The following is a 25078-nucleotide window of genomic DNA, read 5'->3' on the forward strand; positions in this document are numbered from 1 at the left end:
AAGATTGTACGTCTACAAACAAGACTAGGATTAAGTTCTCAAAATTGTCCACAGATAAAGTAAGTAAAATTCAGTTCTAAGTGCCCCACTCTTCCGTGTCAATTCTCAATGCAGGTGATGGGAAGAATACAATTGTATTCTTACTATCAGCTGCATTGAGAATTGGAAAATTACTAAAGATTTCTACCCGGAACGAGAGTATGTTACCTCTGTTGATTAAATAACGTGTTCTGTTAGAAATATTGTTTGACAAAACATACCTCAAGAAAGTTGGGGGTTGCATCAGCTGAAACACTGTGAGAATAACATCCCAGACGAGAACAAGAATTCAAATAATAGAAATTCTACAAAAAATTTCTGATTTTCCGAATTTTATGGTGATAACTAGTAACATCAAAAAACCAAGAATAGGTTCAAATTCATACTAGAATTGTCTGCAAGGACTCAGAATGAGAGTATGCTATTCCTGTGGAATTAATAAAATGTTCTATTCCAAATTCCATACAGATTCCCTAGTTTTGATGAAAAATTCCAGAGTTCAACAAGATTCATCTAAAGAAAGTTGGTTACACCAGCCGAAATGTTGAGAGAATAACACTCAAAATGAGAACATTAGTCTAAATAATCCTAATATTTTTTTTTTTTCAGATCAAGAAATACAAAGACCAATTGTCAGTTTTATTTAAAATGTAGATGAAAACCAAGCAAAATAGGGAAGGTATTTCAACAGAACCTATAGTACAATTGAACTTTTTCCTGTTTATTTTTATTTATTTATTTATTTACTAGCGGGCGGGGGGGGGGGGTCAGTTTTGCCCGGGCGTAAAATGTGCTTAAATATATTTTAATTTGTCCAAATTTCATATCTATCATTATTGAGTCATGATTTCAAAAGTAAAAAAAAAAAGTATTTGGGTACCATTAGCTAGAATTGAAACCAGAACTGGAGCATTCAAAGCTGGTGACGTTACTACTGTACCAATGTTACACGCATATGAAGTAATTAAAAATAAATTAAGATGAATGTACAAAATGTATAACGATTTTTTGAATTTTGACCTATTTTTGACCGCTTAAAAACTATTTTATATAGACCTATAAAAGAAGGGTTCGTAAAAATCCAATCATTTGAGGTCCCTAGCGCCGTCCTGCGACTTTCAGAAGAGATAGTTTGAAAATATGGAGACACAGAAAGACAGACAGACATATAGCCTTTTATATGTTAGATTTACCTTTTAGTTTTCTAATCTTTCTGCCTTGATCTATTGTTTCTGTCTTCAACTCCTATAACATTTCTATACTTCTCTCTCTTATTTTCTCTCTTCCTCCCACTTTGTCTCTCTGTTATTTCTGTTTCACCTCTTACTTTACCCCTTCATTTTCGATACTTGCTATTTCCTTTTTATCTCTTGCTTGTGCTTTTCTTTCTGTTACTTTCTCTTCATCGACCTCTATTTTGTCTGCTTTGCACCCCCCCCCTTTTCTCTCTCTCTGTTTTTATCGCTCTGCCTCTTATATCCCCACTCCAACCGCCATTATTTTTGGGTGGAGTTTTCACCTAATATCAACTGCTGCTCAAATTTGCTAAAATCTATTTAAAAACAAAGGAAGTTTTTAGTTAAATAGATATTACAACTGCCTGCCTGAATATCCAATAATCTTTCAATGAAAAGGTCATGAGATCTGCAAAACTTTTCGCTTTCAATATAAAAATGTATAACTCTGAATCATTCTTTACTAATGTGAAACAATAAAAAGATTTCAGTTTCATTTTTTTTCTTTAGCTTTTTAGGTCATGGACATAAAACTGTTGAAAACGAAAAAGCAAAAATCTATTTATTTGCCTTGTAAAAAAATTTTTTTAAATGTATTCTATTTGTACACTTACTGAATGAAAATGATACTAAATTAAACTAGCATGGCTACCCAGTGTTGTCCAGGAAGAGGTTGGGGGGGGGGGGCAAAAAAAAAAGAAAAGTTAAAATGTGTGTAACATTTTTAAAAATCTCTCAATTTCTTTTCCACTCTCTTCCCTTTTCCTACAGAAAATAGAACAATACAATTTGAATTATTTATTTGCAGGAATATAAAAAAATTACATTAACAACAAATTAGGCACAAGGCCAATCAAAAGTGTGGAGGGAAATAGGTGTCGTTGGTCATCCGTGGTCACAAATAATAAATGTCTGTCCTACTCTTGACTAGAATCCTCTGTCACCACAATACCACATTCACATTAGGGGAATGTCCTACTTAAGATATCCCTTAATTTATTTGAAATTTTATTGTTAATAAATATACAGATACTACACTTTGATTAATTTTATTTTGAAAACAGATGTTTACAAAACAAAATTAGGTACAAGGCCAATCAAAAAAGTGGGGAGAGAAACTATAGACATCCTTGTTACTGTACCTTTGAGTTTTCTAAGATAATTTTAGAGTTCTCGGTCACCATAACACATTCACATCAGGGGTCGTTCTACTTAAGATTCCCAAATCACAAAAGTTAACAAAGTGTAATTTAGATAATTTCAGACCAAAAATCGGAAGAAAAAGCATATTCATACAAAATATGGACTGTTGAAATAGTAACGTTATTTAAAAGCCCATTCTTAACATGAGGAGGATAGGGTGTTTTGTAACTATTGCGTACGTTTATCTAACAATCAACAAAAGATACCATAAAAATTGAATTTAATTTGAAAATTCTATCTAAAAATATAGCACAGTTCGTATTCTGCATAAGTATTGAAAGATTTCTCTAAATATTCATCTGCAACCCCTGACTAAGAATGAATGAATTTTACAAAAAAAGACAAAAAAAAAACTGACCATATTCTGCCCAAAGCAATGCTGAAAAAGGATATATCAGTTAAGTTTTTGAACTTTAGCATTTTAAAACCCTACATAATTTATGAACACATACAGAAAATTGACCTTTATATAATAGATGATATTAAATAAAATATATTATTAGCAAAAGTATGGCTACTTTACTTCTGCTTTTTTGTCTGATCAAAAAAACAAAACAAAAACACTTATCATTAAATGATTTAATGAAAAATAAACTGATTATAAATGAACGTAACATTTCTGTTTCTCGATTTTGAGATTTCATTATTTGTATTCTTCAGATTACTGTTCTCATTTTCAGTGTTATTTCGCAACATTTTGGTTGATGTAACCACCAACCTTTTTCAAGTGAATCTTGGTAAACTTTAAAATCTGCACAGAATTTTAAACAGAATCATTTCACAGGGTTAGAACAAAAGCATGTTGTCAGGGTAGAAACCCTAAGTAATTCGCAATTGTATTTTAGGTGTCGTCTGCACTGAGAATTGAATTTTCAGCCCTCTGAAGAGTGTAACTACGCTAAAGAATCCAAATACTATGAATTATTTATGGAAAAAAATGTTGTAGTGTGTTCATTGAAGTACAAAATATAAGTGAGAGTTCAGTCTATGGCAGCACATCAAAGGCCGTAAACAACCAAGTTCTCTTTGATTCTGACTCTGATCTTGAGCACGTGGTAGAATGGGAAAGAGGTGGCTGGTTATTTTTAATGCATCTAAAGCCAAGCTTCAATCTTTACATCATGAAATCTATGATCCCCATCTGGCATCAATTGAAATGAATGTCTTAGGGAGGCTCCATGTTTTGACAAGCTTCAAACCTGAATATAAAATCCATAGTTTGAATAATTTAAATAGAAATAAATCTTTCTTGTGCTGATAAAATAAAAGGTGGTCATCGCTTGGGTGAATTTTGTGCAGGTGTAAAATTGTTAGTCAGGAATTATCATAGATTTGTATGGCAGTGTAGACATCTTGAATTGATCTTTGCTTGCCAAACTTGTTTTTAATAAAAGTGGTTAATATTATGCGTAGGTGATTATATCACATTTCATTTGACTTTGCCATTCTCAAGGTGAGAAAAACTTAAAAATAATTATATCAAAACATGTGTGAATAGACACACTAGTATTTAATTATTAAAATAATTTTCTTTTTCTAGATTTCAGTTTGATTTGATTTCGGCCATTCACTGTTTATTTAAAAATATATTATATAGGGTTTTAAAATGATACCGAATTAAACCAGCATGGTTACCTAGTGTTGCCCGGTAGGTGGAGAGGGACAAGAGTATAACATTTTTTAAAACCTCCTTTGCTCTCTCTCTCCTTTCCTTTAACAGAGAACAGGACTGATACTAAACTTTGAACTATTTATTTCCAGATAGATTTGATATAAAAAAATTTACATCAACGACAAATTAGGCATAATGTGAAAGTGGGGAACATTTTTATTTCGAGACTTGAATTCATGTCAGACATCCATGAAAAGAAAATATGACCCAAAGTTCTAAGGTTTTGGAGGTAGCCCATCATAGCCATATATATTCTAAACTACATTATCCAAAACACTTGGATAAGTATATCTCATGTTGATCAAAAGGAGTACAGTAATCTATATATCTATAAAAGTGAAAGTGTCTGTGTGTGTATATTTCCCTACCAAACTACTCTGTCAATTTTCGGTCTACAAACTCGAGATTTGACATAAGGGATATTGAGATTTGGGAAAATCTTTTTAATCTGTTTTCAGCCAGAAATTTGACTGTCAAGGGGTCAAAGTTCACCGATTTGACATTTGAAAACTCTACCAAACTCCTCTGCCAATTTTGGGTTTAAAACACTTGAAATTTTAAATGTAGGTTACTTGGACATGAATTAAACTTTTTAATTTGATTTGAGCCCAAAACAATAAATGTTAAGTGGTGAAAATTGGGGTCAAAGTTTTAAAAAATTTGCCCTCTGTCTTTACCAAATTACTCAGCAAATTTTTGGTCTAAACATTTGAAATTTTACATAAAGTATATTCAGACATAGGGCAAGCTTTTCTTTTTGGTTTTTGGCCGAATGTTTAGCTGCCAAGGGCTTAAAGTTAAAAAGATTTGACCTTTGCAGTCTCTAGCAAACTATTCAGCCAATTTTGGGTTTAAATATTTGAAATTTTACATAAAGGACATTTAGACATACAGCAAGCTTTTTAACCAGTTATTGGGTAAAAATTTGGCTGCCAAGAGGTCAAAGTTTAGAGTTGACCTCTGCAGACTCTACCAAACTCCTCTGCTAATTTTGAGTCTAAACACTTGAAATTTTAGATGTAGGTTATCTGGATAGGAGTCAAACTTTTTAATATATATATATATATATATATATATATATATATATATATATATATATATATGCACATAAAGTTATGAACAGTACATAGAGCCCAAGCAAAACCGGGCTGAACTGCTAGTATTGTAATAAAGTCTTTGCGCAAGACAACTTAAATTTTGTATTTATGACTTTTACAGTGATTACTTATATATAAGACAACCAAGACACAGTCGATTAAAAAGAGTCTATTTAGTATGTCGTTTTTACAAAGGGTAACCACTTATCAAGGCCCGAAGGCCACTCCGGGATAAGGGTTAATGAGTGTACAGTGGTCAAGGGGAACATGCCGTAGTAATCGTTAGTAGTGGAAATTTGGTAAGTTGGATTACTTAAGGGGATGGCTCATCAAGAATTTGTTCACATTGGACTTGAAGACAATCATATTGTAGTCAGTTGGAAAGCAGGAAAACAAAACAGAGTTCTGCAGGTGTGCAGTTCTAAGAAAGAAGCTTTGTTCATGGAATCTATGTTTAGGTTTAGGCACAGTGGGGAAAATTATTGATAGCGGTTTCAGCTAGACGAGTGTTTTTTGTGAAAGTCAGGACAGGGGTATCGTATATTGGAGGTCAGACGACATATATAGGCAGTGTGATGTATGGAAATGAAAACTGGCCAAGGAGGGTTGAGGACAGGTGTTGCATGGAGGGAAATGATATGAGTGATATGATGGATATGTAATATAACTTAATTACATGCTTATATCTGATTACCTCGGAGAAATATTCAATCTGAAAAATATAGTGGGTTTGTGTTGGTAGATATAGAACACAAATAGGTGGTGTCTATTCACAGGAAAAAGTCAAAGGAAACAATGAAGGGACTTGAGAGAAAAAGGGATGTAGACCTGATCAGAGATAGATTAGTTTGGAAATCAATTTCTAAAAGTTATCCAATATATGTTAAATGATGATAAAGAAGTTCTTGTATTGCTTCGCCATAAAAATCTTCTTAATAGGTTTCTCGTGTTATTTATATGTCGTGTTAAAAATGTTTTATCATGTTTATAGTTAGACTGAAACCTTAATTTGTTTTGTTATATTTAAAATATTTCAGCATCAGACATTTCAAGTAATAAAATTGCGTGGCCGTCAGCTTCTGGATAAGATGGCATTGTTCGACATTTTTAAATCATGTACTCCCCCCCCCCACACACACAATTCTTCATTTAAAATTTTCCTCACATCATGTTATCAACATAATTTGCCAATGTATTATATTTATAGTTTTATAAGAAATAAAGATCTTTTGAAAAAATGGATATAAAAATGGCATTAATCTAACAAAACAAGGCAAAACGTTCTATGTTGTATAATATTTCGGGAAATTTCCTTCGTCAGATATGTGTTTGACTTTAGTTCAAACATGCAATCTACATTAACCTCTTTATTGTACTTTAGGGAAGAGGAGTCACTTACAAAAGTCTGTAAAGTTCCTTAAATTATTATGCATAATGTTGCTTCTTCTGATTATGTGTCATGTATTTTTGTTGAATATACCATGAAAAAAAATACTTTGGCTGGTGAATTCTCTGAGCATTTTCTTAAATATTTCCTTTGGCAGGTTTGTTTACTAATGAAGACTCCAAAGCACACAAAATCTTTTTTACTGCTTACTTTTATTGCTACATAACATTACCTTACTCTTGCTTGTTTTTTATGTGTTTTGCCGGGGCCCCGGGGCCTCATCAGTGGAAGCTAGTGCACAGGACATCCTTGCAACTGGTGACAATCTTTGTTTCCTCATAGTTTTGATTGCTGACAGTATTTCTCAAAAGTGTTTGTTTTCAAACAACAAATGATAAATGATTATTTTTCAATTAAACTCCTAATTTATAACATGTCAAAACACATTCAGCCTTGAATTCAAAAAGCACCTTCAGAATCACATTCCAATCTTTTGTAATAATTATTCATCCAATTAATACAGATGATTATCAATCCTCATCTCAAAATTTCCGAAACGTATTATTTTTCTTTAGATGAGGATGACTTGTATTTTGATTATTCAGACTATGGTTCTCATCTTAGTTGCTGCTTTCACAACATTTCAACTGATGTTATGCTGGTACAATTATGTGGAATGTTTGGTAATGGTACCTTCTTCAGATCTATCTTGTCAAACACTGGAATTTTTATGTCAAACTTGAGAATCTGTACGAAATTTTTAACTAAGCCTATCATTTAACTCACATGAGTAGATTGCTCTTGTTCCATCAGCCGTAACTCGGTAAAGTCTTGAATAATTTTTAATATCGCCTATACTCAGAATTGAACCTTCAACTTCCAAATGACTATCAATTACAACTGATGCAATAATCACCATAGACACTCATCTATGTGAGGGGTATATACTGGAATACGGTGAGTGTGTCCTCTCACAAGTACAAGAATGCAATGCCCAGGAGCAATATAAAGACGACAGTTGAGACATTTGTGAGTGGCTTCATAGGTCGTTCATAATCCTTTTTTATGTTAGTATTGGCATTGCTGTGGGGTGCATGTCAATGACTCTTCCAAGTCATTAGTTTGTTTTGTTTTTATTTTATTTTTTTAATTTAAATTTTTTTTTTCTTTGTCTTTTTCTTTTTTTGACACTAGCTATTTTGGCTTCATGACCTGTTTGATAGCAGTGACTCCAGTCAGTCGATAGTGAAATGGTTAAAGAAGGAGGAACTGATATGTTGAGTAAAGTGTATTGAGTGTGTCATTCTGATGTGTTTGTCAGGCAGCACATATGCTGTGTGCCAACAATTGAGGAAAAACACAGATTTCAACTATGTGAAGAAAATGTCAGCTTTTGCTTTAGACCCCTTTGCTGCGTGGAAGCAATTTGCAGCACGTTGCCTTCGTCCAGGCAAAACAATCAATGTCTTTTGGCAGAACTACACAGAACTTTGAATTTTGGTTGGCGGCGTATCCATTTATTGACCGTTCCAAACAGTGGAGATTAGGAGACAAACATATTGTCTCACCTGCCGATAATTTGGGCTAAATTTCGGCGCTTTTATAATGCTAGTGATTGTTACTGCCAGCCTAAGCCAGGATGAGATTATCAACACAGCTGTCTCTTCTTCCTACATCAACAATATTTTTGTGAATGAGTTAATGCGTGTGTTCTGCGGTTCACATCATTTGAAACAGTTTGGTCAGAACAGCTGGAAACATTGGATTAAATGTCTGGGAGGAGCGAGGAAAACTTTGGTGTTGTGGAAGTGAACTGCCTGTAGTCTGATAAACTTACCCACCAAATTGTTTTCATAGTGTACGGAAAGCTGACTGATCATTTCCCTGTATATGGTTAGTTACATTTCGCCCCAGCATCGTTAAATGAAAGAGAGGCAAAAACGGTAACAACTGGATGGGATGTTGAAATGCAGGGCTTTCTACTGTCCTGGATGATTGCAGGCATTAGTACAAGAATAGCCCAGGATGAGCTCGTGAAAAGTAATTGGTATATCAGTGGACAACATGTAACTGTATGGGTGGATGCAAGTTCCTTAGCCACCGATATGGTTGTGGAGAGCAATGGCTCAGTGGCAGAAGATGCAAACTGGCTCCAATTGGTACATGAAGAAAAACACACATAAATTCATTCACAAAAATATTGTTGATGTACGTAGAAGAGAGAGCTGTATTGACATCTTATCCTGGCTTAGGCTGGCAGTAACAATTGCTTGCATTATAAAAGCGGCGACATTGGCTTGGCTGAGTTTGATGTTGTTCTGTGAAGCATAAATCTTGCATTGCAATGAAAGGCAAAAACTATTTACAGATCGACTCTGCTAGTGTGCATTGCTGGGTAGCTGACAAGAATATACACCAAAGCAGAATCTGAATTGTTGACCAGACGGTGGCTCACAACACTCTAAGATTATGAGTTGCTGATTGATCTGATGCTTGTCAAATCTCACGATAACTGAACCATTTGTACAGGATGATCCAGTGAAAGGTAACTGGTGTATCAGTGGACAAGATGAAATTGACAGAATCAAGAGAACCTATGTGTGCTGTGACCAAAGAACAGAATTTCTCCCAGATACAGTCCATTTACCAATCCAATTTGCACCCTAATATGAAGAGAACAGTGTACTTTGTGAAGGTGATTAACCCAGGAATAACTAAGGCCAAGGTGTGATCAGTGATTAGTCAATTAATCCAGTCCCAGTGCATTCGAAGGCTTCATGTCACAGAAAACTGGATTTCAATGAATGTTACCCATTTTGAGAATCAACTATACCTGATGTTAATAGACTGCAGCTCCAGCCATTTGGAAACGCGTGAGTTGCCAAGACTCTATTAGCATCATCAAGCAGTTGGAAATAGTATTTTCGATATGTCACTGACAATGGCACAGCATTTTGTGGAGAGATTTGCAGAGTTTGTATGGATATGGGGTGTAAATGTACAATTTTGGCATGCTCACATATCATCAGGAAATGGGATAGTTGGGAGATCCCATCGCATGATTAAGCACATTGCTGCAAGAACACAGTGCTCAATCTTAGAGGCAGTATATTAGCACAATGTTGTACCAAAAGATGACAAAATAAATTTCACTGTCCTGGCTGATGCAACCAACACCTATATGATTTGTGTTAAGGGTATCAACATGGCATTTTTGCCTGATACTGCAGTTTCTAATCCATACATAGGAGATATTGTCCAGGTCAAGAATCCACAAAGAAAATATATGATGCAGTTCAGTAAGGGTACAGTGACAAAGATAAATAGTCCACACTCAGTCTCTTTTGATGGAATATTGCTCCACATTATTAAAGATGTGCATATAGCATGCAAGGAGGATTGTTGCATCAGTGACCATCGTGGCTTCCTGAGATGATGAAGCCCCAATGCTGTATGAATGATCAGGTGAAGAACACTCCTTAGAGAGTAATGTACATTACGAGCTAGAATAAGATGTCTTAAGTGACATGTCCAAAGAAAACGCCATAGAAGAGGTACCTGAGACCATACCACTGAACATCAGACAGAAACAACCTTCCCCACATTTGTGTGATGTTGAAATCAGAAGTGTGTTGGGCATGTGCAAAAGTGCATGCTCTCACTAGGCACCCCTTCAGGTACGAGAATGCACTCGCTTAGAAGTGATATAAGGACGTCTAGAATCCTTCATCAGTGGCTTCGTAGGTTGCTGTGGTCCATGTCAACGTTATCATTTGTATTAATGTTACTGGTTGAGTTTGTGTTGATGTTAGAGTTCATATTGACATTATTAGTCAAATTTTCGTGCAAAGAGTGTATTTTCAGGGGTTTTTTTTGTTTTGTTTGTTTTGACATAATTCTCATCTTGAAAATTCTGAAACACGTCTGTTTTGTTTACACTGGTATTTGGAAAAGCTTTCATTCAATTGCATCCTAACCAATAGACAGTCCTATTTTTTTTTTTTTTTTTTTTTTTTCCTACGAGGTGGCAGTGGTAAAGTTACTAATGACGTGAATTGATGACCTGGATGTACCAAGTCAAAATCCTGTCAATTCCATAGCACCAGTTTTATTCTGAATGTTGGCAACCTTTCTCCTGTTTCTTGAAAAAATGAGTGGGGAGGGGACAATATCAACAACAGAATCAAGTCGGTCAAAAAAGGTGTACAATGCTGATTCATACAAACCTATTTTACCTTTTTCGACACACAGCATTTTAGTTGATAAGGGAGGTTACTCCATATCAATATCCACAGTATCATATGACAGGTTGTTATCGGAGGGGGGGGGTACCAATTGCGAGCAGGAAGGGGTCGTCTAATTTTACAACGCTATAGTAATCGTACTACCAGAATAGTAGTCTTTTGACAGAATGTTACTGCAAAGTCATCATCATATTCAGTTTCAACATAAATAATGGAGTTGAATACGAACTATTAATTTCATTAACTGATTATGTCACCTTTCTATTTGTTTTTCTACAATGGAAAGAGTTTTTTTTTTATGTCTTTATTTTATTATTTTATTTTATTATTTTATTATGGTGAAGCGTATGGATAAGATAAAGAGATTTTTGTTACTAGTCGAATACCAGCTGGAAAAATCTTTAGTGGTAATATAACAGATGGAATTTATATGTATTTTGCGCGTGTGTGTGTGTGTGTGTGTGTGTGTGTGTGTGTGTGTGTGTGTGTGTGTGTGTGTGTGTGTGTGTGTGTGCGAAAGAGAGAAACAGAAGTTTTTATGTGGTTAAAACTAACATAACTAAGAGGAAGATTAACATATCGAATAATGTTTACAGCTTCACTAAATAAAGTTCCATAAGATGGAGAAGGGAGGGAAGGAGGGTGTAAAAATAAAAGGAAGTTAACATTTGAAGTAATTCTACTGTGAATGCGAAAAACCGCAGGATTGGTAGCAGGGGACACAACGGATCAGTGAATCCGCATGGTTTTTTTTTTTTTTTTTTTTTTTTCTCTCTTTTTATTTTCGTTTGAGTTGGAGTTGTTAAGACTGCACAAGAACACAAGTTAAGTATTTGATCTTACAAAAAAAAAACAAGACAAAAAACTACAAAGTAAATTGGAAACTAATGTGGGTGGGTTGGATCATGCAGAAGATTTTTTTGTGACTGATAGTGAGATTTGGGCTGAAACTAACAAAATTAATATTCCCAATCAAAATAATAATAATATATTTAAAATTTATTTTAGTCTGCCTGTCCATTCCACTTTTTTCTCTGAAACTACTGGGTGGATCTGGTTGAAATTTTGTATGGATCTTTATAATGTGCAACAAACTAAGTATTATGATATCCATTCTATGTACATTTAATGCAAAATTAACACAAATTTAATCATATTCAACCATCAATTGGGCATAAACACTCATTCTAAGTCAATAGGCTATAATTTCTACCTGTTTTAACAGGCTAAAAACAATGATGACAAGCTTAAATTTTGAATATATATATTTTTTACCACTTATATATCCAATAGGGTTAATAGAGAGTGTTACCTGTTGCATATCATAAACATCATACCAAATTCCTCCTGAATGACATTTTCAATTTACAAGGCAATAATTTGTTTCCACTTGGAATAAAGGTCCCTAGCGTTCTTGAGCATCTACAGCATTGTGCCATCAGATATATGCAACGCACTCTCTGCTGCGACCCTGTTCTCTATGAAGTATATGATCTGCTTGGATTAGATGTTTTCTACTTGCCGGAATGTAACAGTTTCTTCTTTTACCTACAGATTATTTCATAGTTCTTGCCCTATTACAAAGCTTAAATACTGTCCTATGCTGCGGCTGAACACACCAAACCTGTGACGATATATATTCACATTAGACCCTCTGCATAATCACACTGGTATTTACTCAAAGATGTACCAGCGATCTCCTTTCACATTGTGTTCTGCAGTCCTGATTGTGCTGCCTCAGAATTGTTTAAATGAACATGTATTACTGTCACATTTTCAGAGTTCTGTATTGGCTTACTATCGTGATATTCCTAAGTTTTATGTATTTCCTAATTAGTAATAGACAGAAAAAATATATATATATACAATATAAAGAAATATATATATACAAGCAAAGTTATATGTATGTCATGGCATCAAGGTTAAACTGTAGATCAACGGTTGGTTAAACTAATCGCAGAGTTGGAATCGACATTTTCAATCCAATGTCATTATCAATAGCAGTTCTTAAACCTTTTTAAAACTCCTTATTCAAAATTGTTTCAAATAGCATTGGAGATAAATGTTCTCACATTTTTAGTATTTCCTTTACGGTTTAATATTTTCTGTTATTAACCAATGTATTGTTTACTTTGAAGATAAAACGTCTATTTTTTTTTTTAATTCCCCCCCCCCCGACAAAAGGGGGGTGGACCTGTAAATTCACCCTTATCCGTTTTTCTCAATTTCTACGCCTTAGTTTTTTTTTGAAATTTTGCACAGACATTAAATATGATATGAGTAAAAAAACTCTGGTTGCTCCCCAGATGTGCCTTTCGGATTAAAATGGCTAAAATTGACACTTTTGTGCTTATTAAAAAAAGATTGATGCCTTGGATTTTTATAAAACTTTTCTGAAAAGTTGTAACTAACTGATTTCTATAATTTTGTTTGTCTATACTTCACGATACCTCAGGGGCTCTTTTAGGGCTAATAAAAACACTCCATTTTTGGGACTATTTTACCATATCTGTCCAAAATTTTATGCGTATGTCTATTTAGCAGTTTTGCATGATGCTGAACTTAAATTTAAATATATTAAGGCCTTGGGGACTTTTGGGGCTAAATGGAGGTGGGGTGCAAATGATGGACTTGGTCATTTCTTTGTTTTTTGCATTGTGCAGAACTCAAATTTACATATCTTAAGGCCTAAAACTGCATTGTTTGTTCATTTTTACCAGGATTTGATGTCCCCTGGAAACTTTTGGGGCTAAATGGGGGGGGGGGGGCTGAACTTAGTCATTTTTTTATGCCTTGTTCACTGTGCACTCATGGGGGACCATACATACTTCATTTGTTTTTAAAAATAAATAAAACTATTTCATAAATGTTCACTAATATATAAAAATCTTATTAAAACTAAAAATATTTTAATAAGATTTTTAAAATATATTTGTTTCTTTATTTTAGTCAAACTGTTTTGCGGAGAAGTAATGTTAATTATATCAATCATCTTAAACCTGAATATTTAAAAAAAAAAATTTTTATAATGATGATGCTTGAAAAATGTAATGGATGGAATTTCATAGCCAAGATTCTAATTTTGGCTATGGAATTCCATAAAATTTTAGAAACCCAGTATAGACATGTACTTCAACTAATAAATATATATATATATATATATATATATATATATATATATATATATATATTGTGAAGTCTTAAAAGTTGAACATAAATAGCAGTTGAGAAGAGGGAAATGTAGAGAAAATAGGATTCATTATTTTTTTTTTTTTAGAGGTGCGGGGGGGGGGTCGGATGCTATTTGCTTGAAGTGAGATATTTTGAAAGATAGCAGAGAACTGCATGTCTATTTCAGTTTGTGTGTGTGGGTGTATACTTTATGCCCTCAACTGACAAGAGAGAGCATACCACTTCAGGTCAGATGTTATCTTTAACTGGCTGAATGGTGCAACTTGTTTCTCATGGACACCCTCCCTTTCTCCTCTCCCACCCTCTCTCCAATGATTACCAGATTACCATGGGCTTTGGCTCCAACCCAATTTATCCTTGAAGTACATACTGCTGTGTTGTATTCTTTATATAAATATCGGATATATATGTGTGTGTGTGTGTGTTTATATATATATATATATATATATATATATATATATATATATATATATATAACACACGAGGTGCCTTCAATAAGTTTCCAGATTTTTTTTCATATGAGCACTTCTAATAAAAGTACATACATGAAACTCTGGTCTCCTTTGAAGTAATATCCTCCGGCTACAATGCACTTACACCGTTCTAACAACTTCTGGAAGGCCCCATGGAAGTTCTCCTGTGTGAGCATGTCAATGACCCTCGTCGCAGCCTCTTTCATCTCCCCAATTGTCTCATATCGACAGCCTCTAAGGTTTTCCTTGAGCTTAGGCAAATTTTCTGCATCTTCAGTTCCTCATGAATAATTGTGTCTATAGTTCCCACACTGACATCAAACTATGCACTTATTGCATCTATAGACACACAACGATTCTTATTCATGAAACTCTTTATTTGGCCAATCAACTTTGGTGTTCTAAATTCCTTACTCCTCTTACACCTCTCATCATCTCTCACAGACTCCCTGCTTTCTTATGCCACTCAAAAACTGATGCTTGATTCATGCAAGATGGTCCAAAAGTAATCTAAGGCATTCCATATGTTTCTGTGACATTTTTTCTAAGTTTTAAACAGAATTTTATTGCATATTGTTCTTCCGAAGTGTCCTCATGGCCAGAGTGCATTTTTTAAATTTACCAGCTGTGAGAATCAGGTTTTAGTAGGGTGTATTCCAATTCCTTCTGGAGCTGTTCATGTGAACCTGAAATCATAAAAATTGGTCAGTCATCTCATAAGATGTATAGCAATAACATACTGAATTTTCAAGAGTCTAGAACAATTTTAAATGCGTTTACAAAAAAAGTCTGGAAACTTATTTAAGGCACTTATATATTAGCTGGACGCCCGACATTGCCCGGTCATACAATATGCTTAAACATATTTTAATTTATGCAGATTGTGAATGTATTATTATAGAAACGATCTTCTATTGATTATTATAGATTACGAGGAATAAATTGCCTGGTGGACTAATTTGCAAAAAAATAATAAATAAAAAAATAAAGTCATTCATCAAATTCCGTCTGTGTTTGTTTACAATATCCCGTCACTTCATATTTGGGTTTGACGATGAATGCTCTTGAAAAGTAACTTCTGATTAACGTTTATTTTTAAAATTTCTAGATGAAGAAATGATTTGCAGCGATTTTAAATGGTGTCTCCTTTTATCATAAATTGAACTCATTAATAATAAAGAATAAAATAAAATGGTGAGGTACAACTGAGCTGAAACGGGACTTTATGATCTGTAGTCAAATATTCTACCATTCCAGATGACAATAGTTCAATTTTGTCTAAGAAATTATTTGCTGAGAATTGAATCTCTCATGATTTTCTGAGAATTATCTCCCTTGTCTGGTGTAACGTAAAATATTCCCCTGTAAAATTATTTTTTATCTATAAGAAAGAAATCCGATCTTTAAGATCGGATTTTTTCAATTTTCGACACTTATCGAAAAAATTTTTGTACAAGACATATCTAAGAACACTGCGAGACATATCACTTACCTTTGTGTGAAATTTGCAAAAAGAGGTTCAGCCGTTTTGGAACTTGAGGAAAAGAACTCACACACACAAAGTGACTTTTATATAATAGTAGATATATATATATATATATATATATATACTATTAAAGGAACTTTGTGTGCAAGAGTTTCTTCCCTATGGATTCGGAAATGGCTGGGCTGATTTTTATGAAATTTCAAACAAAGGCACTTTATGCCTGGCAGTGTTCTTAGATAATTTGGAATGTCTTTGGTAATTATCTATAATCGAAATAATTTGATGAAAGAAAGAACAGGCGATTTTGACTAAAGTCACACAGCCTAACATCACAAGTGCATTTGAGAAGTTGTATTACCACACAAGCCAAAAGGCCCGACATATATCAAAGAAACTACTGTTGCTTTTGTGACAGGAGTTGATTCGAAATGAATGTTTCTGTTTAAACAATAATTGCACCATAATACTTGACTTTTTTCATTTTAAACTTCAATTAAAGCCATCGCCTTTATACAAACAGGTCAGGCATATAAATAAACAGTAGGCTATTTTATATGACAAGGGCACATTCAAAATGAATGTTTGTGTGTAGAGCACAGGTGTTGAATAATATAGTGGTACATTTTCATGTAGATATTTTTACGGGGAATATAGATTTAAAAAATATTACTTTGACAAACGACCATGTTAAAAAAAGTGTTGTGAAAAATCAAGCAACAAAGCTAAAAACAGTACAAAAAGCAACGAGTAAATAAGCGTAGGATAATTGTCATAATATTGGATGCCAGAAATTAAAATAATTGGTATGTTTTTATGAACAACAAAAATAATTGTATCACAAAGCAACATTTTCGGCAAATGACACATAAAATATTGAACTACTTTTATACGGGCCGCCCCATAATTATGGCTGAAATAATTTTTTTTTTTTCATCTAATTTTAATAATATTAAGTCAGCATTGATGATGCAGTATAAGTGTAAAAGGTTAAATTTAAATATGTTACAACAAGATAAAAAATATGTTAAATAGGGAAAGACAAAAAAGTCAAAGATCAAGAAGAGACCAACTACAGAAAAAAGAACAAAGAAAAACAGGGCAAAAAAAAACGGAACACATTGAATGGATTGGGATAATATATACCATTGTAGTTTTTTTCGTTTACTTGGGGGTCACTGCTTATCCAAAGGCTATTCTAGTATAAGGGTTAATAAGTGTGTCGGGTAGACAGTGAAACAACACCATGATGATCAGTAATGGTGGAACTTATGGTTAAATTATTTTAAGAGGACAATTTATTTACACTAGATTTGAAAACGACTGTTCTAGTCAGCTGGGAAGCAGCCCCATGGTATTCTGTTCCACAAACGGATAGTTTTAGAAAAAAACTCTTTGCTCATGGAATTTTCATACAGATACAGAGTATGAGAAATTATTGACAGTTGTTGTAGCTAGACGAGTGTTTATGAATGTGGAGGGGGGGCATAGATTAAATGAAAATAACGATAGAGTAGAGAAACAGGAGACAAACTGTTTTTATACCATCCAAAGATACGTCCTTAGTATTATTCTGACAACATAGGGACTTACTTACTGGTGAGCAGTCTCTTCTTTTGTCGTTGTCGTCGTCATCATCATCATCATTCATATTCGGTTTCACCTCTATCCTACATGCTGGTATGTGTTGGATGACTTAGGTTAGTTTAGAAGTCAATTTCTATCTCTGGTCACATCTTTATTCATCTCCTTTTTTCCCAATTCAATTTTTATCACTTTCTCTCGTGCTACCAGATCAAGCTGTCTGAAGCTATTAACTTCCTAAACAAAAATGCACAAACATTGATGTTAGTGTTTCTTTCCTTTCTCTTTGCAAAACACAATCATGTTCTACAAAGCAAAAGCAACAATTTCTCTCTACAAAACAGTTAAACTAAACACCATGAACAAATATTTGAAGATATAAATAATTTGAAATACAACAGCTTTTTTCCAAAATTACTGGATACGGCATTAAATAATCTGAAAAGGGTTGACGTTCCATAAAACAAAAACGATCAAACAACCAAATCCTTGGCCATTCCCTGTAAACTAACCTTGCTACTTCAACTGTTCTATATATACTAATTCATATCATTGCCATTACTTAGTATTAGAATTAATTAGGTGTTATCACATATATATATATATATATATATATATATATATATACTAGCAGGAAAATCTGACGTTTGGCGTCCCTCTTACATTGTACCAGAAGGAAGCTTGACATGCCTACCTGCAGTGAATTTGTCCACAATACATTGTAATCTACATTGCATTATATAGAATCTATCGTTGATTTTATATGATTATCTGTAAATAATGGCTTCACTTAAAGCTTAAAATTAAAAAGTCAAGCATCATGGTTCAGTTGTGCTCTAAACAGAAACATTCATTTTAAATATTGCCCTGTCTTTTCAAAGAATCTACAGTTGATTTTATGAAATTATTTTTACATAATCACTTGAATTAAAGTTAAACATACAAAAATCAAGTATCATGGTCCAATTGTGCCCTAAAAAAACATTCAATTCACACGCGCTCTGTCTTATAAAAGAATCTACAGGCCGAGACTTTCTGCTTGTTTGGGGATAAAGCATGCGATGTTAGGTTGTATATAAGTGTTAACTTTGGTAAAAATCAAACTTCCTTCTTTAATCGAATTTTTCGATTATTGATTTTAGATACTTATCAGATGCATTCCAATACAAAATCTATGCAAGAATATTCCCAGACACATCAAGTATCTTAATGTGAAATTTCTAAAAACTCACCCAAGTCGTTTTTGACTCCATAGGAAACACACACACACACAAGTTTCTTTTATATTTAACAGTGTAGTGTATATATATATATATATATATATATATTGATAAGCTCTTATAAAGGGCTCGACTGAGTTCCAATCTTTGGAACTTTCTTGCTACTACAACAGAAATTGACTTTCCTTTCTCCCGCCACACACATAGCACCAAGTGGAATTTCTGTGCACAAAGCTTCTCTGTAAGAGCTTCTCCACCTGTGAAACACATATTTGCAGGACTGCTTTCTTGCAGATTATAACTTGGTAATTTTCAAATCCAATGTCCTAAACCATTTTATAAGTAATCTCAAGTTCATACCATTGATCAGTATTAATACTCCCATAGTATTCATCTTTTTGGCTGACAATCATTCTTATCTCATTAACCCTTATCCTCGAGTGGCTCTTGGCCCTGATAAATCTATTACTAAAAAAAAAATTCTACAGATAGAGGCAGACTAAAATTAATTGATTTTTTATTCCGTTATGTGGCATCATTGTCAGGAACTTGTATACGATTTCCATATTTTTACATAGCGTAAGTTTTCCGATGCGTTGGATAATAACTCAGCAAAGCGGATGAAATTGTTCCAGTAATGACTCATTGACACAGGAAAACAAAGAAAAAGCAACAATATACAACAATACCTTGAATTTCTTGTCTCTATTAACGACAGAAGAAATATATGTATACAAGTGTATAACCTGCAGCTTATTCTCAGAAACCAACATTATTTTCCTCTATTTCTAACATAGAAATTAAGTAAATAATACCCTAGTTCTTCATTTTTCTTTAAATCCTTCAGAAAATTAAATTGCTGGAACTTCCCATGGATGTGATTTTTGGTGAAAATATTTTTCTTTTTCAATTATAAAAAGCTGAAATTTTCATATTATTTAGATTGTTCAAACTACTGTTCTCATCTTTGTTAGTCTCACAACGTTTCAACCAATGTAATCTTCAACCTTTTTCAGGTGTGTCTTTTACAACACAGGAAATCTTTCTGTTGAAATCAACAGAATTTCAAATGGAACTGTTTATTTAAACCACAAGAATAGCATGTTTTCGTTCCGTCACCTGTGACTAGGTAGAAGTCCTAAATAATTGGGAATTGTATTGACAATTGGCAATCGTATTTTGAGTGTCGCCTGTACTGAGGATTGCATCTTCAACCTCTAGAATTACAACTGAATTTTACCAAATACTTTATCCACTACACCACGGGTCATTGTGGCCAATTCTAGTATGAATTTTAGTAGCCTTAAACCTATTTTTGTTTATAGATGTACAATCTTATTAATTATTAAGGCTATGACAACAGAATATTCTTTTTAAGTTTGACTCTCGAGTATCAGACACAGTTAATCAACCGAGAACCACATCACTCTATATAAAAGCATGTAAGATATTAATGGATACACACTCGAGAGTCAAAACAATGAAAAGAATATGCTGTTGTCCTAACCCTACTTATTATATATCAATATTATTACTACATATTATATATAAATTCTCATGTCAAACAGACCTTGTGTCACATTTAGAGCCACCTATCATTTTCTCTTAGCCTTTAAGTTAAACTGAAAGTGATTATTTTTCTGCTTGATCCAAGTAGCCATTCTCCCAGGCACTACTTTCTTTCAGTGGCAAAGGGATTGCTACCCTTCATCTCTTTAATAAGGGAGATATGCTTATTGCCCATCTCCTGAGGCAGCCATACTAGGGAATGCTGCTGGTTCAATTACACTATTTTATTCCTAATCTTTCCTTTTGGGGGCAAAGCTGAACTTCCCATGTCAAGTCAAAATTTTGGCTGGTGCATCTGCTACTAATCTTTCGCTCCTGGACAAGGTTCAAAAGAGAGTTGCCAACCTGATAGGTCCTGAACCATCATCTAAGCTTCAACCTCTGTACCATCGATGAAATGTTGCATCCCTCTGTTTTACAAGTATTTTTATGGTGGATGCTCCAACGAACTACAATCCCTTGTATCCACACAACATAAATACCTCCCCCCAAAAAAGTCCCACTCCTACACCATAGAGATCCTTAGATGTACTTTTACTCTAATTGTTTCTTCCCTAGAACTGCTAGACTTTGGAATTCCCTTCCGGGTTCCTGCTTCCCAAACTGTACTAGCATGCAGAAGTTTAAGTGTAATGTGAACAGACATCTTACTGCTCAACCCCTGATGCTTATGTCCCTGATAGTAGCCCCCTACATCAAAGTGGCCCTGTGCTTTGTTTGGAGTGAAAATGTAATAAAAAAAAAATTTTTTTTTTAATTAGACTTGGTGGGGAATACAGTGAATGCAGGAACTCTACTACTTTTATCTGTTACATTTTTCTCAAAATGGTTGAAATTGTTCTCAGATTATAAACAAAAATGAATTTCACAATTTCTTGTCTGAGGAAAACAAGAATATTTATAAAAAAAATGGCTTTGTTATAATAAAGAAAAAGAAAAATATGTTAAAAAGAAAAAGCTAAATTATAATTTTCATGACAATTCTGTTGTCATTGTTGGGTTATTAGCAGCAGCTGTGAATGCTGTTTTTACTATCGACTCTTGATTGGACAAAATCTCTCCGTAAGTTTTAAGCAAACTATAGAAGCAGAGATATTCATTTCCAAATCTTGCGCACAGTATAAAAACCCAACCACATCATTTTCTCCTATCTTTTTTATGTTGTTTTTCTTCCAGAGTCAATATGTGTGCACGTCACAATCTAGCATAGATCCTTTGGAGGCTAAAAGACCCTTAGCAAGTAGCACATACATGAGACATTCACAAACTACTGTATGCTCAGCAAAGCATATATTTTGCTCACCAAACGTACACACAACACAATTTCACAGACACGCACACTAACAAAACAAAGACAAATTAATATACACCTACCTCTAGAATGCCTACTAATTTTACACACCTTGTCTCTTGCAAAGTAACAACCAAAACAAACATATGTACTAGATTTCTGCTTACAATTATTTTCCTTTCACCAGAACATTCTTGAAATGCTCTTAACTCTCAGCTCTTACCAACTTTTAATTTGTCATTGTTATAAGTTGTTAACAATAAAAATTATTTTCATAGTGATAAATTTTGGTGTTCTTTCTTTTGATATTGCAGTTCCCTCTACATTATAATAATGTATGAGCCCCATATTATTTTAATTAAATATTTAGTGATAGGCGACACTGGATTCACCAACTACATATAAATACTCGCATTAAGATATTTTTTCTGGTGATTCTTTATCTCATTAACTTTTATAATCATTTTTTTTTTCTTGTTAGAAAACTAATAATTTTCACCTAGAACGTTGTCATGATACTTTGAATTTTTAACAATTTTTTTTTGTTTTTTTCTTTAACAAGTTGTCAATAAAAAAATTTTATATATAGATAGAATTCATCGCTTTTCTTATTATACTGTCTTTCCAATCTACAATATCATAAAACTTAAATTATTAATTTAAAATCTTTTGTCATTTCAGGTAAAAGATATGAATTCCTTACAAAAACCAATTTTACCTGTGAGAGAAGAAAAGGATAACGACAAAGAGAAAGACAATTCTCTCGATATTGCTCATCTTGTTGCTGAAGTGGAACGCTTTACTAAACTTTTGGAACCTGTTGCATTTGTGATCTATGCTTTGGAAGATGTTCGCAGGCAAGTAATGCACTTTCATATTCTTTTTTTTAAGAAGAAAAGTAACGACAATCATCAATCGTGACTTTACAATTGACAATCAGTTATTTTAAAATATAAAAATCATGAAAAATAAGACATGAAAGTTCATTTCTGATACTAATGCAAAATATCATCCGTGTTCCTTTTTACATAGGATTTTCATGCTACATTAAATTTTACAGTTTCTTTTGTTTTTAAAATTATTAGGTGAAAGTAAAATTAAAAAGCCGCCCCCCCCCCTGTTAAGAATTCGTTTCTAAATAACATTTTCAGCATGGTCCATATTCTGCATAAGTACCCTTTTTCCCCTATCTACTTGCCTTCTCCCCATGAGAGGAGAATTAAACAAAAGGTCAATTTTTAATGTGAAGAAAATCCAGCTGCCCAAAAAGGATTGAGACAAAATTTTAAATTGTCTTAGTCTAGAAGTATCTCTTCTTCACTGATTGACGACAGAAAAGATGAAGTTTAGTATCAAAACAAATGCTTTGCTCCTCACCAAAATGCCAAAAATGTTTGAATTTTTTTATTTTTCTTCAGCTCGAGTATGGTAGAGATGTTCACTCAGACAATTCTTCGGATAAATTCTCCGAATCATTTGTACTTCTTATATCCTCCCTCATAAAACTGGTATAAAATCATACAAAAATTCAATTGCTCTCCGAAAATTTCAAGTCTCAACAAATACTTGTTGTATCATTATTTTCATGGTAAGTGCTCGACTGAGCTCCAATAGTTAGTTCCTTCCTGTAAAACATTCGCAGCAAGAACTCATCTAGCTACAACCACTGAGAAGAACTTCTTTCCTTTTTCCCTCTCTGTACCAAACAGAATTTCTATAAATAAAGTTTCTTTCCTAAAATTTTCCGTCTGTGGAACACATTACCATAGGGCTGCTTCCTAATTGACTACAATATGGTCGTTTTCAAGTTCAGTGTTAACTTCAGTTGTTCTATAAAAAATAGTAAAATTTTGCCCATTCCACTCATCATTTGCAATCCTCTCATTTTGATAGTCATTGTTCAACTGACAATTTATCAGCTAACCTATTATATAAAAGGTAGTGTGTGTATGTGTGTGTGTGTTTACCTAAAAGTCGGAAACTACACAAGACACACTCAAACCAGTTTATATATTTTTAGTATTGCCTTGGATAGAATATTTTTATTTTTGTAATATTTATTCTTTTGTGAGTCACCAAGAACAAAAGTAGTCAACTTTTAAAGTGAGTTTTTTTGTTTTTTAATTAACATTTTGGCCTTTGATCTAAGATTATTGATTGGAAAAGGTGATAGAGAAAGTGAAGTTTTAAAAGAAAGGCACTTTTGAACTCCTATTTTTGATGTTTCTTTTGAGATGAGGATAGGTTATTCATATTATATTGAATCTTCAGATTACTGTTCTCATTTTGAGTGTGATTTTAACGTTTCGGTTGATGTAACCTCTGACCTTCTTCGGGTTTATCTTGTCAGACTCAGAAATGTTTCTGTCGAATTTGGAAATTTGAATGCAATTTTGAACAGAATCTGAACACTTTATTTACTTCACTGGGGTAGCAGGCTCTTGTTCAGTCAACCATGACTGGATAGAAGTACTAAGTAATTCACAGTTGTATTTTTCAGTTGCTCACACTAATATTCTCCCGAAGGTTCAATTCACAGTGTGGACGACTGAAAAATACAATTGCAAATTACTTAGGACCTCTATCCAGTCATAGCTGATGGAACCAGGGCAAGCTACCCCCGTGAAGTAAATAAAGCGTTCTGTTCAAAATTTCGTCCAAATTCCCGAATTCAACAGAAAGCTTCCCGAGTTCGACAAGATACACCTGAAGAAGGTGGGAGGTTTCATCAACCAAAACGTTGTGAAAATCACACTGAAGAGGAGAACAGTAGTCCAATGAATCCAAATAATGATTCTTTTTGTTGTACTTGAGCAATGCCAAGTCTCCATGCTAAAGGAAAGCTTTTGTATAAAATAATCCACAAAATGTTGGGTATATTTTCAAATCTATAAGTTAAACTGATCTTATATTTCTGTCCTTTTGGCACGATTTAATTCTGGCTAATTTTAATGAAAAGGCCAAATCAGCCATTTTCATCTTTGAAAATCCAATAATCATCGCAAAATAATTAGTTTCATATATTTTATGAGATTAAAGCAAAATGTCTAGTAGATAAATTTATTTGAAATCGGTAAACGTTCAACCATGAAAAATATTCATAATTTATAATAGATTTCATCTCAAATTCCAAGAAATTCAACTTGAATCAGATTAAATAATTATCATCACTGAATTCCTTGTAAAATTCTCTGGTAGAAAAGTTGTTTTATCTTTCATGTAAATAAAACAAAGTTTTATCTTTCATATAAATAAAACAAAGTGCAAAACTAACACAAAACCTCATACAAAATTAACATTGTAATTCATCATAAAATTTTACTAAATGTGATCAAATGCCTTAAAAACAAGTGAAGCATGCATGGTCCCCCATGAGTGCACAGTGAATG

General features: G+C 33.4%; 1 protein-coding gene across 2 annotated transcripts in view; it reads left to right on the forward strand.

The window, feature by feature from the left end:
• LOC145267165 (protrudin-like) overlaps positions 1 to 25078 on the forward strand; it is a 116222-nt gene that overhangs the window by 28570 nt on the left and 62574 nt on the right. For both annotated transcript variants that reach the window (XM_080123214.1, XM_080123215.1), the window contains exon 2: positions 22371 to 22546. In XM_080123214.1, the coding sequence (XP_079979340.1) occupies positions 22371 to 22546 (176 nt within the window). The remainder of the gene's footprint in view (positions 1 to 22370; positions 22547 to 25078) is intronic.

This window comes from Euprymna scolopes, chromosome 42 (assembly GCF_053919585.1).
Source record: "Euprymna scolopes isolate OS-2025 chromosome 42, ASM5391958v1, whole genome shotgun sequence".
Lineage (NCBI taxonomy): Eukaryota > Metazoa > Mollusca > Cephalopoda > Sepiida > Sepiolidae > Euprymna > Euprymna scolopes.